At 41.2% G+C, this 14,632-nt stretch overlaps 1 protein-coding gene across 1 annotated transcript; it reads left to right on the top strand.

Annotated features, from left to right (window-relative positions):
* Window positions 1–943: 943 nt before the first annotated feature.
* Window positions 944–13,655, top strand: MATN3 (matrilin 3). Its single transcript, XM_061990223.1, has 8 exons — window positions 944–1,052; window positions 2,904–3,473; window positions 6,088–6,210; window positions 6,629–6,751; window positions 8,345–8,467; window positions 11,158–11,265; window positions 13,155–13,201; window positions 13,288–13,655. The coding sequence occupies exons 1-8, from the start codon at window positions 944–946 to the stop codon at window positions 13,318–13,320; spliced, it is 1,236 nt and encodes a 411-aa protein (XP_061846207.1). The 3' UTR covers window positions 13,321–13,655.
* The last annotated feature ends 977 nt before the right edge of the window (window positions 13,656–14,632 follow it).

Genomic DNA, 14,632 nt, shown 5'->3' with positions numbered 1-14,632 from the left:
ACCTGACACTGCCCTGGCTTCGATGTGACACCAGGGAAAGCAGTTTCTTGTGGCTCAGTGATCACGCTGTGAGCTTTTTATCCTATTGTTTGCAAATACTAGCTTCAGACCAGAAATGCAAAGTTAAGGGACCTGAATCAAATTATCCCAGTGGAGGGGAGAAAGGGTGAAGTGCCCTCGTGTCCAAGAAGGCCACTGGCATCCTGGGATGCATCAAGAAGAGTGTGGCCAGCAGGTCAAGGGAGGTTCTGTTCTCCCTCTACTCTGGAGGCCTCATCTGGAGTCCTGTGTCCAGTTCTGGGCTCCTCAGCTCAAGAGGGACAGAGAACTTCTGGAGAGAGTCCAGCACAGGGCCATCAAGATGATCAAGGGTATAGAACATCTTTCATATGAGGAAAGGCTGCAGGAACTGGGGCTGTTTAGTCTGGAGGAGACTGAGGGGAGATCTTATTAATATTTACAAATATCTAAAAGGTGGGTGTCAGGAGGTTGGGACATCCCTTTTTTCTATAGTAGCTAGCAACTGTACAAGGGGTAATGGGATGAAGCTGGAACACAAGAAGTTCCACTTAAATATAAGAAAAAACTATTTCAGTTTGAGAGTGAGGGAGCAGTGGCACAGGCTGCCCAGAGGGGTTGTGGAGTCTCCTTCCTTGGAGGTCTTCAAGACCCACCTGGACATGTTCCTATGCGACCTGATCTAGATGAACCTACTTCTGCAAGGGGGTTGGACTAGATGATCTCTAAAGGTCCCTACCATTCTATGATACTAGGTTGTGCCTTGGCTCTGAGGTTTGAACTCTGTCCTTAACCATGCCGTAAGCTCCCGCCCCGGGGAGGAGGCGGCGGGGGGAGCCGATGACCCTCGGTGTTCCGTCCGCCTCCCCGTGGTCCCCGGCGGCTTTAAAAGCCAGCGGCCCGTGGGACATGGGGCGGGAGGAACATGTGGCGGCCGCTCGGTTCCCTGGGCCGCTGCCCGGCGCTGGCGCTGCTGCCGCTGCTGCTGCTGCCGCCCGCCGCCCGCGGCTCTCCGCGCCGGCCGCCAGCCACAGGTACGGCCCGCGGGTCTCCCTCCGCTCGGTCACTCCGCTCGCTGTCGCACAGCTGCTCCGGGGGGCGCCGTCCGCGCTCCTCGGAGGTTTTCTTGCAAGCTTCGTTTTAGGGACGGGTAGAGGGAAGCGAAGCCCCAGGGACATCACGCTGAAGCTGCAGCGGTTTAACGGACCGCTCGCTTCTGCACGGAAAGATCGACGATTGTGTTTTTATGCAAAGCTCGCCTTGCTCATCTCTAAAACCTACTTAACTTCCCTACCCGTGTTCATTTAGACTCACAGGAGGATCAGGCTACTGATAATTTGGGGTGGTTTTTTTTAAATCTAAAAGAGAATTCTTCTGCCTGCGAATCTTGAATTTCATCTTTTTTTTTTTTTTTTCTTTGGGACCAACAGTGTGTGTCTTTTCCTTTTGTGTCTTAAGCTACACAGGCATGTGCAAGCATTTCTTTATCCTTTCTAACCCTCGCAAAAGGCACAAAACCATTCTTCTAAATCCGAGTTATGGGATGCAGGTAGAATTCTATATACTATGCCTGGTCAGGATCCAGGGTTCATGTGGTCCGTTACTCTGTCCAAAGGCAAAATCAACTCTGGTGCTGTGTTTCTCAGTTGAAGTGAGGTTTATCTGTGCTATTTGATTTTTTCCCCCTCTCTTTTCACTTGCACAAGGGAAGTTTTCTAATCCATTGGAAGAAAAAAACAAGTGCTGGTTTTGTCTCTAACAGACTTGTGATTTTTTTTTCTTATTTTTGTTTTCTTTCAACTAACTGGAATAGAATAATAAAAGTGAACTTGTTAGCAGCTGGGTGTGTCAGGTTCCCAAAACAGCTCTCAGGGACCATATTCAAACTGACCACCTCACCTTCTGCAATTCAATGCATTGTTGAACTGGAATGTCTCTTCTATAGAAATACTATGCTTTTGGGCTGTCTGTTTTTCATAAACCAGCTGCACAAATCCATACCTTGGTGGTATAAACTAAGTGCACGGTGTTGTTGATGTCAGGTAAGGATAGGGAGTGTAAGCCTTGGTTGCCTGCTGTCGCTGTCGTGACAATTTTTATCTTCCCAGAAGTGATGCTTGTCTCTGAGCTGTGGCATTTCTGCTTCTGTCTAGATTTATATGTCAATGAGGAATTTTGAAAGCTAGAAATATGTGTCTAAATGTTAATTTTTACATGCAAAATTACTTCATTACTATTTGCTGCTTTTTTTTTTTCTGTGCTGTAGAAGCCTTAAAACAGTAACAACCCCGTGAAGAAGTCTTTACCATCACTTGCATCTTTTTCTTTTGGCCTTTATTTCTTCTTGTTGTGTACTTTGGATTGTGAAATTTACAAACAAGAAATAGGTCTTAATCGGCAATCTGTGTTATTACTACCCTAACAAATAGAACTAGGATCAGTGTAATCTGTGTAATCTAGACAGTTGTTTTACCGTTTTATTTCTGTAGCTTATAGAAGTGGAATTCAGGCTTTATCTTCATAAAAATAGTAAGTATTTTTATATGTAATTGCTACACTTCTTTGTTGAACTTTTACATGCAAACTACAACCCTTTGTTTCAAGGACAGACATTTCGTGGGGTGAAATGTGGACCTCTTCTAATGCTTGGAAGTGTTTAATAACATTTATTACTTGTCAAAATTAATATTTAAGAATTTCTAACATGTTGTTCACCATAATTTTAAGCCTCTTCCGAAAAAATCAAGAGTGCCAGCATTTATCTGGTAGGATAATCTTAGTAGTAGATAATCTGGTAGTTTTCCATGTCAGCTCTCACTGCCCAAGGGTGAGAGCTCCAGTCCTGTGTAGGAGATGACTGAAGGGTTTTCCTTCCTTCCTGACAGACACTGCCTGCAAAAACCGGCCCCTAGACCTCGTCTTCATCATAGATAGTTCCCGTAGTGTCCGACCTGAAGAGTTTGAGAAAGTGAAAATCTTTTTGTCAGAAATGATCGATACTCTGGATGTCGGTGAAAGAACAACCCGCGTGGCGGTCATGAATTATGCCAGCACTGTCAAGGTAGAGTTTCCACTCCGCACCTACTTTGATAGAGCATCTATGAAGGAGGCTGTGTCTCACATCGAGCCCTTGTCTACTGGCACCATGACCGGCCTTGCCATCCAGACGGCCATGGATGAGGTCTTCACTGAGGAGATGGGCACCCGGCCAGCAACCTTCAATATCCCCAAGGTGGTCATTGTTGTGACAGATGGACGGCCACAAGACCAGGTTCAGGATGTGGCAGCAAGCGCCCAGAGAGCTGGCATTGAGATCTATGCCGTTGGGGTGGGCCGGGCAGACATGCAGTCCCTGAGGATAATGGCCAGCGAACCTCTGGATGAACATGTCTTCTATGTGGAGACCTATGGTGTGATCGAGAAACTGACAGCCAAATTCAGAGAGACATTCTGCGGTAAGATGGACAGTCCAAGGGGGCCGTGTAACTTGGCTCCTTTTGGCTCCTCTTGTGGTTCCACTCCCTAAGAAAGAACTTTTTCAGAGGCGTTATGTATCACATTTAAATATTTCCTTTGCCATCCATTGGTAAAGGAGCCAACCCTTTTATTCAGTGGAGGCCAAGAAATGACCTTTTACCACGCAAGTAGCAGTGGACCTCCCTGTGCAGTTGGTCCAATTCAGAGTAAGAGAAGGCAATCTGGACAGGATTTAGCTGTGTATATTTACTGCAGTCTGCTTATTTCTTCTCCCATCTTGCTGGGAAGCAAGGAGGGTGAAAGCGTGGTGTTGAAGGGCTTCTTATAGATTCAGAATAGAAAAATCAGTATGGCAGGTGAACCACCACGCTAGCTTGAGAAATTTGATGCAGGATTAAGGTTCCAAACTCAACAGCAGGTCACCTCAGGATGGGCTTTCACCCTGCAGGCATAGCTGGACTTTTCCAGTGTGTCAGACTCACACCTCGCTCTATTGCTCTGCAACTTGATTTAGGTTGGGAGCTGTGGAATGAGTTGAATTAGCTTTGCTCTTTTAGGACTGGTCTTGGAAAAATGCTGGATGTGTATTTGGTTTGGGCTAGAACTCCATTTATGATGCTAAGGCCAGTGTGAGTTGTTATTGTCATTTACAGGAAAAACCCTAGACTCTTGTATCTGGAGTATTAGAAGTACCTGCAGATTGCCGTGACACAGCCCCAATCGCAAAAATCAAATGATGACTTCTTTTGACAAAACAATTGTATGAAGTAGACTTTTCTAGCAAATTTCTAAGGAAATTACTTGTAAAATAAGCCTCCATCAAGTAACAAGTAAAATCAGGTGTAAAGAACATTGTAAGGGAATTAAAATAACAGCCATTGCCTTGGGAATTTGGTTGGCAACGTGTTACTTGGTTATTTCAGAACCTTACTAAAAATTACCACTGTACCTTTTGAGTACATTCAGAGTGAATAGATTTCTTTTTCTAGATATGAAATAAATGTGTAGGACCATCTGCAAACAAGACACTTTGCCCAATATTTAACATAGGAAATGCCTTGAGGTTTGGCTTGACATCATGTTGGGTTGCTGATGTGACCAGATGTGATGTGACCCTGCTCTAGTAACTGGAAATGGGTACAAGAGCCCTCCCAGCTCAGCAGGTCTGTCTGCTGTGAACATAACACTAATTTTCCACCTCTTCTCACCAAAGCAAGTCCTTTCATAGCACCAAAGAAAAATCTCTTCTTCTTTGGAGTGAACTTACTGGATTTTGTGCCAAAGCATAGAAATTGTGCTCCTGCTTAGCTGGAGGATAAACCAGAGGGAGCTCACACATATGGACTTCCAGTGTAACGCTGAGTTGCTTGCATATTATTAGCTAGAATCTGTAGGAATCATAAGTGAGAATGAGGTAAAGGGGATAGTTTTTAAAAAAGGTTCCTGCAAACCAAATGAATCTAAGAGGGTCTTGTAAGACAGTGCGGATAAACTGGGTCTTTTCCAGGTCCAGACTGCTTTTTTGGTCAGAAATTTAGACCCACCAGTGACAATGAGGATTTTCTTTGCTTTGGCCAAGGCAAATAAATGTGTTTGTAGACTGAACTGAGAACAGGGAAACTAATGTTTGGGGCAAAATAGTTGGCTAAGATCAAATTCTTGATGCATTGAGACCATTATTCAACCTGAGGCCATCCTGGAGATGGAAAATCTTAGCTTTAAATTAGTGTCCAAGTCAGTGGAGGCTTAACTTTCCTACCACAAAAATCTGGCCATTTGAGTCTGAGCTTCACAGTTATGTTTGAAAGTATCACCCACCGATTTTGTTTATAATTAATAGAGATGAATTCTCTTATTCCCAAGGGTGTAGCAGAGTGAAAAGATGCTGTCTTGTTTGAGATTTGTTTTTGCCAATGGTAAGACAGGGCACACTTTCTGTCAGTCTTACTATGGGACATACAAATCTGCCATGTGTTAGAAAATAGGAAATGGTGCCTTGCATTCAACTTCTCACTTCTCTGAGATTTGGACATTATTTCTGGACCATCCTTCAATTAGAAAGCTCATATGCCTGTAAAGCTACCTTATTGTAGAAACTTTCCTCTATGTCCTTTTTTTGGTCTCGACATTTTAAATCTGACAGATCCAGTTGCGGCTTTCACATACTCATCTTGCACTGGTCCTCTCCTCTCCTCTCCTCTCCTCTCCTCTCCTCTCCTCTCCTCTCCTCTCCTCTCCTCTCCTCTCCTCTCCTCTCCTCTCCTCTCCTCTCCTCTCCTCTTTTCCAGAGTAATGTTACTAAATGCTTAAAATCTCTCACTGTTGCACCCTTTTCAATTAATCTTATCTTTCTGCCACCTCAGGTGGTGAGTCATTTCAGTGTGGTTGTTCCAGTGTCATTTCTGACCTCTTTCTTCTGAGTACAGAATGATGCAAAAGATGCCAGTGTCACTTTTTGTGAAGGTGATGCAGCACTGACATTTACTACTACTAATACAGCAAACAGTGCAAGATGTACTTTTGGAAGTATGAATTATTAATGACTGTTTCTCTCCTTTGGCATGACTGATGCACCTTTTCTGCCCTTTGTAGCTGCAAATGTGTGTGCACTTGGGACCCACGACTGCGAGCAAGTCTGCATGAGGAATGGTGGATCCTACCTTTGTGATTGCTATGAGGGCTATACCCTGAATCCAGATAAGAGAACCTGCTCAGGTATTACTGCTTTGGTGTGTTTAACTAGGGAAAAAAAAAAAATCACTTTTTAACATCAAAATTGGATTTCAGGAGCTACGTGTATACTTCTGTTGAAACAGTGACCATCTGTATGTTCTTCAACAATAATAAATCCAATGATAAATACAACTGTGCTGCAAGTAATGGTGAGAAGTAGTTTGATTCCATCACCCTCCTTTTTAATATGCCTTCAGATCCAATCATTAGTGCCAGATGCCAAAACAAAGTCTTCAGATGTAGACACTGTATACATATTTTCTCCTACCACTTCTGTCAATTACTGTTGCCATTTCTGAGCTGATTCCAAATAAAAATGTATTAAACAATGTGACTATGCACTCCACTCCAGATTACTTTTTCTTAACAATGATTTTTTTCTGTAACATGCATCTTGCAGCTGTGGACATGTGTGCACCTGGCAGGCACGAATGTGATCAGATCTGCGTGAGTAACAATGGATCCTATGTCTGTGAATGCCATGAAGGCTACACCCTCAATCCAGATAAGAAGACTTGTTCAGGTAAGAATTAAAGGCCACTCTAATATATGAAGCTCATGAAGACATGCACATGTTTTCTGTGAGTTACCCACACTATTTCTAGCTGAAAATTTGATTACAGGCATCAACTCTTAAAATGAGAATTCACCTGTAGCCTTTCCCAATGGATCAAAAAACAATTAAATTGCATTTTTCTTTAAATGTGTTGTTTAAACAAAAAGAAATTTTGCACTTACCTACCATTTTATAGTCTTACAGTACTTCCTAAATGTCACTTAGTCCCTGGGAGAGGATTGGAGATGCCCACAGGCACTGTGTCTCCACCAGAGAGTGAGTGCCAGAAATCCAGAGAGAACTTAAAACCTGATGATTTTCCCATGTCCTCTCCATCTCTCCTATTGAAACTCTGGGTATCTTACATTTTGCTGCTTTGGCTTCCAAAGTTGTGCAGGGCTCTGTTATACAGCAACCCCAGTCTTACACCGCCAGCAGCTTCTTCCTTTCCTACTCTTTGAATTGGCACCCTGAAAAATTAGCCTATTATTAAAACTATTTTCCCCCAAATACTTCTCTGGAGTTATTTCTTTAAATCAAGAAGTTCTGAGCAACACTAGCCTTAGGGTAGCAGTTTTCTAGCTGGTAACTGCATCTCTCCTTGGCATTCTTCTTACTGAAGTGTTCACTCTTCTTGTTTCTGAAAAGATAACACAATCTTCTAGTGCTTCTGCTTTTTTAGTGGTTTATTTGTTTTCTCACTAGGCTTTATATCTTTTTGCCACTTAATAGCATTTCTGCGTACCATGTCTGGGTTTTTGTGCCTGCTCATGGATGAAAGTATGAAGTTAAATTTGGATTCACCGCTAAAATCTCTTTCTCTCTTCTCTTTCTCTCTCTGTTTCTTTCTCTCTCTCTTTATCTTTTTCTTTCTCTTCCTCCCTCATTCTCCCTCTTTTACTTGCTTCCTTGCTTTCTCACTTTCTTTGTCACTTTCTTGCTTTCTCTCCTTTCTTTCTTTTCTTTCTTTGTGCCTTACTGAACCTCCTTACTGCAAAGATATCCAAATATAGGAGCTCCTTCTCAGCTTGCCTTTTCAGGGTTGACGTGTTAAATTTGGCAGAAAACATCAGCCTCACACATCAAGTGCCCACTTTGTAACTGGAAGCGGGTGCCATGTCTCTCTATTTTTTTTTCACAGCATGTATATTCTCCTGTTTATGGTCTTTTCATGCCATAAAACAGTGTCTTGTCCAGCTCAATTAGAGCTGAAATAATGCCAAATACTCTCTTAAAATCCCGCTATTTGTTCTCTGAAATTCCTTTGGATAATTATTTTGTAACTGGGTCACTGCTAGTTCAGTTCCTTCTGCAATCTGTTACAACTGCAAAAAAGTGTTGTGAGTGTTCCAAAGAGCCTATTAATTTAGTGACGTTGAATAGCCAGATGAAAACACACTCTGTATACCTTATCATGCCTAACAGCCTGCTGACATAAAATAAAAATGTCCTGGTTTGGATCCAAATGAAGAGATATTTGCAAATAGGAATTACCAGCATCAACTAAACTGAAGTTTGGATATTGATTAATGTTCTCCTCTTCTCAAATGCCTTCCTCAGCTGTCGACGTGTGTGCACCTGGGAGGCATGACTGTGAGCAGATCTGCGTGAGGGATGATCTGTTCTACACCTGTGACTGCTACCAAGGCTACACCCTGAATCCAGACAAGAAGACTTGCTCAAGTAAGACCAGATTGCTGATCCCTACACCCCTACATACACCCCTACATACATACCCTCCCCCCACTACATATGTGTAGTGAAATAGCTCTCAGTAGCAGGTTAATGCATTTGGATCTGTTTGAGAAGCTTAAACGTGCATTCAGGTGTTCTAAGGCAGTTCTATGTTGCTCTGTGTTTTCCACTTTGAGAAACATTTAGAGGTGTAAAGCACTTCATATGCAACAATGCTAGTAATGCTTACACTTTGGTTTTATCATATTATAACTAAGGCATTCACTGTATTAAAGAAAACAAAAAGCAAATCCAGAAATAATTGAAGAGAGAAGAGCTGAGGTTAGTCACAGAGTCACAGGCTTTGCACTACTGCACAAACTGCATTACCACCATGCAGGAGACAGCTTGAGGTCCTCCTCTCCAGGATGAATTTAAAATTGCTGTTTATTTCTTTAGCCTCCAAATGGCTTTGTGTTATAGTAAAAACGTATTCATTTTAGAAGAGTTTCTTTTCTTCCCTGTCTCCTTACTGTGAAGTTATTGTATTTTGGAAATTTGTCCTAGCATGCCTTTGGAGGTGATCTGGCACTTCACATCTGCTGGGGTTAGGCATCTGCAGTCAAGAGTGTGTGCAGACACCTCAGTAGGTCCTAGTACAATTCACATAGGACAAGCTCCCAGCATTGAAAAACACTGCCATTGGGAAGCATTGAAAAATGTTATCTTGCTTTTGGATAAGTGTTTCTCCTAAAAGGCATTCTGTGGGATCTGATGTATGTGCACCAGAAGTGCAGGTCTGTGTGAGTAACAGTAGATCACATACCTGTGACTGCTATGAAGGCTTTACCTTAAATTCAGATGAGAAAACATGCTCAAGTAATATTTTTTTCCTGAATTAATTTATTGAAGTATCTCTCTTCAGTGTGTTAAATCCTTAAAATGTTTGAGAAACATTCTCTTAACTCACAAACACCCTAAACGTATAATCCCTTTTCATTCTTTTCTGCCTATTTCCACTAATGTTTTGAGCTAGTTTGATCCTTCTTGCTTAGTTACAGCAGTTATTGTATTAAAAACTACAGGTGACTCTTACCTACCACCACACATTTAGGGAATTCCTAAAAGAAAAGAGCCTGTTAGATTCTGCATTTCCTTATGAAATGTGACTAGTTAGGGGGATTGACAGATCAGAGTTCTGGGGCATGTTTCTATGGAGCATAGGAGTCAATTGTGTACCAGCATTTGGAGGATGGTGGGGGGTCAGAGAGAAACAAAACTGGTGTCAGAAGATCTGCAATGTTAAACCATACATTCTTATCCACACCTCCAAGCTGAGCAGGGTAGGAATCAACTTGCTGACTGCTTTCCCTTCATATGGGCAATAATGGCATCAACTGTTGGCAGAACTTCTGCACCATTTCATGTAGAATGATAAGGAAAGTTGGGGTGGAAGGGATCTCAAGAAGTACCTAGTCTGATCTTTGCTTCAGATCAGGAGTAACTTGCCGTTATGTCAAGTGGCTAAGTACTCTGAGTGAGAGCATAGTTATAAAATAGGTGGATATTGCCAAACACCATCTGCAAAAACAGTAATTTTTGTAGGTGTGGACTTATATAAATGCAGTGTAAAAACACAACGCCAGCATGTTCTGTATGACTTGTTGGGCATCCCGGTGGCAACAGGAGCGCCCAAGATTTTGAATATCAAATATTGGAAGACTCTACATTTCACAGAAGGACTGTAGAAGACTTCAGGGTACCCTTGGGTGGTTGCCAAAGTTGGTTGGAAAAGTAATTCCGTTAAACCAGACATAATCCAAGGAGGATCTGTTATCTGTCATTGAAGAATTTAAATGCAAGCATTAAAAAATTAACTGGCAGTTGGTTGGAAACCAACCATGTTGGTGTGATATTTTGAACTGGCCTTTCTCCAGCTGAATCTTGAACAGCTCTTCTTTGTACATTGACCATAAAGCCGGTGGAAAGTTCCAAAAAAAGGGAGCTGGACAAATACACATTCAGTGGAATCAAGGAGACACCAGTTTCAACATTGGCTCTAAGACAAATGAATTTCCACACTGCTAGAAATGCATCTTTTCATAGACTTTTTTTAGTGAGACACTGAATGAATAACCTTTTGAAATGGACATATTTCAGTCATTTTTCTGTAGTTCAAGCAGCCATCAGTTTCCTTGCAAAATGGAAATATCAATGGCATAAAACACAAAGAGAAACCAAATAAAAAAACAGGAAAAAAAAAAAGAGGAATTGTATCCAGGTGTAGCATTTCTATTATTTTGCTGTTCTGATGCTCCCACAATTTGTTTAGCATTGATCAGTTATGCTATTATACATCTACAGAAAAAAAAATCATTTAATAATCTGCCATTGTTGCTTTTCCAATCAATGTAAAAAAATATGTACAAAGGCACAGGGATTACATAAAAGTGACCTCTCTTGGTAACTTGTTGAAAGAGTATGTCATAATTGTAGACCCTCTTTTAAGGAGGCTCTGCCTTTGGAAGCATCTTATTCTGGAGTCACATGTACACAGTAATCTCACTGCAGTAGCTGTGCTGTATTAGCTGTTGAGATGTTTGTTCTTGGCCTGCACAAGGGGTGCAGCTTGACTTCTTCCTGGGATTTAAGTGTTTGATAATTGTCATCAATATTCTAAATGCTGTTTTTTATCTTAGGAGCCGTAACAAGCAGTCTTGTAACAACTGAAGAGTCCTGTAAGTGTGAAGCCATAGCTGCCCTGCAGGACTCAGTCACCTCACGCCTGGAAGCTCTGTCCACAAAATATATCCTTTTTCATACAGTCTGCTGGATTCAGCTTTTTACTGGTATGTTGGAGGTAGTTGTTTGGATATAAGCCAGGGAAGGAACATCCCTCCAAACAGGAAGTATTTTCATGGTGATTTTAGAATTGTTATGGAGTAAAATCTTGGTTGTTGCAAATGCCACTACATTTTCACATTTCACTGATGGCTTTAGGGTCAAGACAGATAAACTGCAGATGCTCACATGCTCTAGATTGTATCTGCTATGTGCTATATGCTAAATCAAGCACTGCTCTAGTCTTAATTCTTTCAGGTGATTTTTACTGTTACAAGCAAATACTCAGTTTTGAGCCCTCCTGTTATGTCCCAACATTTTCAGGGCAACTTCACAGGCAGTGTGACAACAGTGCCATTAGCTGCAGTGCTCCTTTGCATCCCACCTCTGCAGGCAGGCACTGTCCCAAGAGATCCTAATGCACCTTCTTTTCCATGAAAATGTGCTGGCCTGTTAACATACAGCTGCTGGGATATACAAGGCTAGGAGAGCTACGAGACAAGGTGACAAAGCTGGAGGCACTAGGCAAGCCTTGGGCCCATGGGACATTCGAGGTGCAGGATGCTGGTGAGTGCCAGCAGTGCTGAGCTGGAATCTGCTGCCTTCATTTGCTGCAGCACGGCGCCTGTGGCAGGGAAATGTGGTCAGCCCTCAGATCAGACATTTCACAAACATGTGGGTGAGAAAAAAACAAGAAAGCCAACAAAAAAAGAGAAAGTAGTGGACTCTGTGCTAGCACAGCAAATCTGAATGCTGGAATAAATGCCCTCAGATGGCATGGTGGGAACTAGTAACTGGAAGTTAGGGTTGGGCAAGCTGTGATTCGTCACAAGGCACAGTTTTTAGAAGTGAGAGTGGCTGATCACTGTTACAGTTTACCTAGGACTTTGGTTGATTTTTTTCACTGCAAATTTTTGAGACTGCATACCTTTTCCTGTAAAAGGTACTTTTGTTCAAGTAGGAATTTATTTAGAGGAGAACTATGTCTGTGGTTGTCCTCCTCATCCCTGATGCTTTAAAATCAAAGAAGAGTGGGGTGTTAATCAAAGAAGTAAAGCAAACAAGTAAGTTTCATATGTGAACTCATCATTTATAAAGATAAATGAATGTTTCAGTTTGCCAAAGTTTCTGAAAGCCAAATGAAAATTCTGCCAAGGACACAAGACTATGCTGGTTCTTGAATAAATTCAAAGTGATTTTTGTAAGATCTCATGGCAAATCCCTCTTCTTGCAGCATGCTTGGAGTTCAGTTTGTCTGCCTGGGAAAGGTGAAGGGAAGACTCTGATTTTTCTTGGATTATAATGTATCATTCCGGGGAATCTAAGTAGTTAAAACTGAACACCAAGATAATTAAACCTGTAATGTCATCTCAGTAGTTGCATGCACTTTAGAGGAAAACGTTTCTGCCCTAAAGAGCTCAGGTTAAGCAAGAAAATGAGGTGACTTCAAGTGAGGAATACAATTTGTTACAAAGAACTGAAGCTCTCTTTCAAAGTTATTCTTTGGTGGGGAATTTGTATCCCTAGCATCCTTTCAAGATAATATGGAAAAAGCAGCAGAGACAGTCACTTGCTGCTCCTCAGCCCCCAGTGTCACTTGGTTCAACTCCTTCTAAGAGATTTAGGGCTGTTGAGATTGTTTGGGAAGTTGTCAGATCATTTGAGATCATTTGGAAAGTTGCCAGACCTTGACAGATCTCTAAAATGTTTTGAAATCTCTTTCAAGCATGAATTGACCTCATCTAGAAAACAGTTTGTTGAAAATGCATCAATAAGAAAGATTACAAATAAACCAAACATTATAGCCCTTATACTTGATTGCTCCAATACTTTACTGCCCTTAACAACTGACCACTAGATGAAGTGTCTGAGAAGCTGCAGGCGTATCAAGGCAGGCAGCAGGTTGTCTGAGCTATCGTTCTTCTTAATATAATCTTTCAGAATCAATCCTTTTTGTTGTCTTCACCAAGCTTTATTTTGTTGCACAGCTTACAAAAAAGCAGTTGGTTTGCTATTATTGACAAATGTCAAGAAGACTTCAGGAAAACACCAGTCTTGAAATACAGTGACCTTGAGGATTTTCACATACAGTTGCTTTTTAACCATACAGCTGCCTATACCTGCTCTACTGTATTTTGGCCTACAAATAGTCCAGCAGGTACTGCTTTTCTGCACAAACTGGATTTTAGTTCTCTTATTCAAAAGTAAATATAGTAAAAAAAGGAATGGATACAGTATATCACTACATAAAACTGTGAAATGGCAAGGCAGAGTGAAAGATGTACCTCTGTCTTCTGTCCATTAAATGGGAAAGTAAGTTTGGGTCTTGTAATTTATTTTAATAAAATAAAGTATGATGTGCACACTGATGTTGGAAGGTTTTTTGTATACAACTTAAAGGATGCAGGTTATGAAATAAAGGGTTTAACATAAACAAAGAAACAAAGGCTCTGAGATAGACGAGGCATAAATGGATGAAATTCACAGAGTTAAACTGGATACTATCTCCAAGTGACATAGTTGGAAAAAGAGCCATTTTATTTTAAAATCTACAACTCCTTGTTAATATAGGTAAAGGTTTAATGGTAATTTGAATTATTAATAATTTTGCTTAACACTCAGAAGGATGAAAGATATCCTCCAACTTAATGTTTTTATCCTGCAAGGTTTACCTCTGTTATTAGTCAGCGATTCCTATTATCATACCACAGACCTTTCTGAGACAACTTGTATCACGTGGATAAAACATACAAGCTAACAACTTAAAAATTTGTTAAAAGAATCCACTCATTTTGCACACTTTAAATTTGGAGTCAAAACTGTGATTCTTTTTTCCTTAGCATCAAAAAATCCAACCTATTTTGTAGGGCATTGTGATACAGTTCCACAAGCTGTTATCTCAGTAGCTGGTATGCCAAGGATGTGTTATAATGACATCTGTGCTTGCTTCGTGCCCTGCATATAAAAGATACAAACAATTGCAAGGAAAATTGGTGAGCAGAGGTTCAGTTGTCAAGTTCACTGCACATGCGAGTGAGACTTCAAGTATGTCTACACAGTAATGTTAAGTTAGAATATAATACTGAATAGCACAGGTGAACGTGACACAGATTCAGCAAGGGCTAAAAATGAGACTCCAAAACTCTCCAAGACTGGTAGACTGGTTTGTGGTTGATGTTTTGTTAAGTGTCGTCAGTGATCCTAAATTGCTGTAGTTCAATTAAAGTTAACATGAGATTGCCCAGCTATGCTACTCTTGCTTCCTCAAAAGGCAATATATTTTTTCTGTAAGTCATGGAGTTTTATATCCAGCACTTTACATTGCTTACTTTC

The sequence above is a fragment of the Colius striatus genome, chromosome 2 (assembly GCF_028858725.1).
Source record: "Colius striatus isolate bColStr4 chromosome 2, bColStr4.1.hap1, whole genome shotgun sequence".
Lineage (NCBI taxonomy): Eukaryota > Metazoa > Chordata > Aves > Coliiformes > Coliidae > Colius > Colius striatus.
This window is presented reverse-complemented; position numbering and strand designations above follow the sequence as displayed.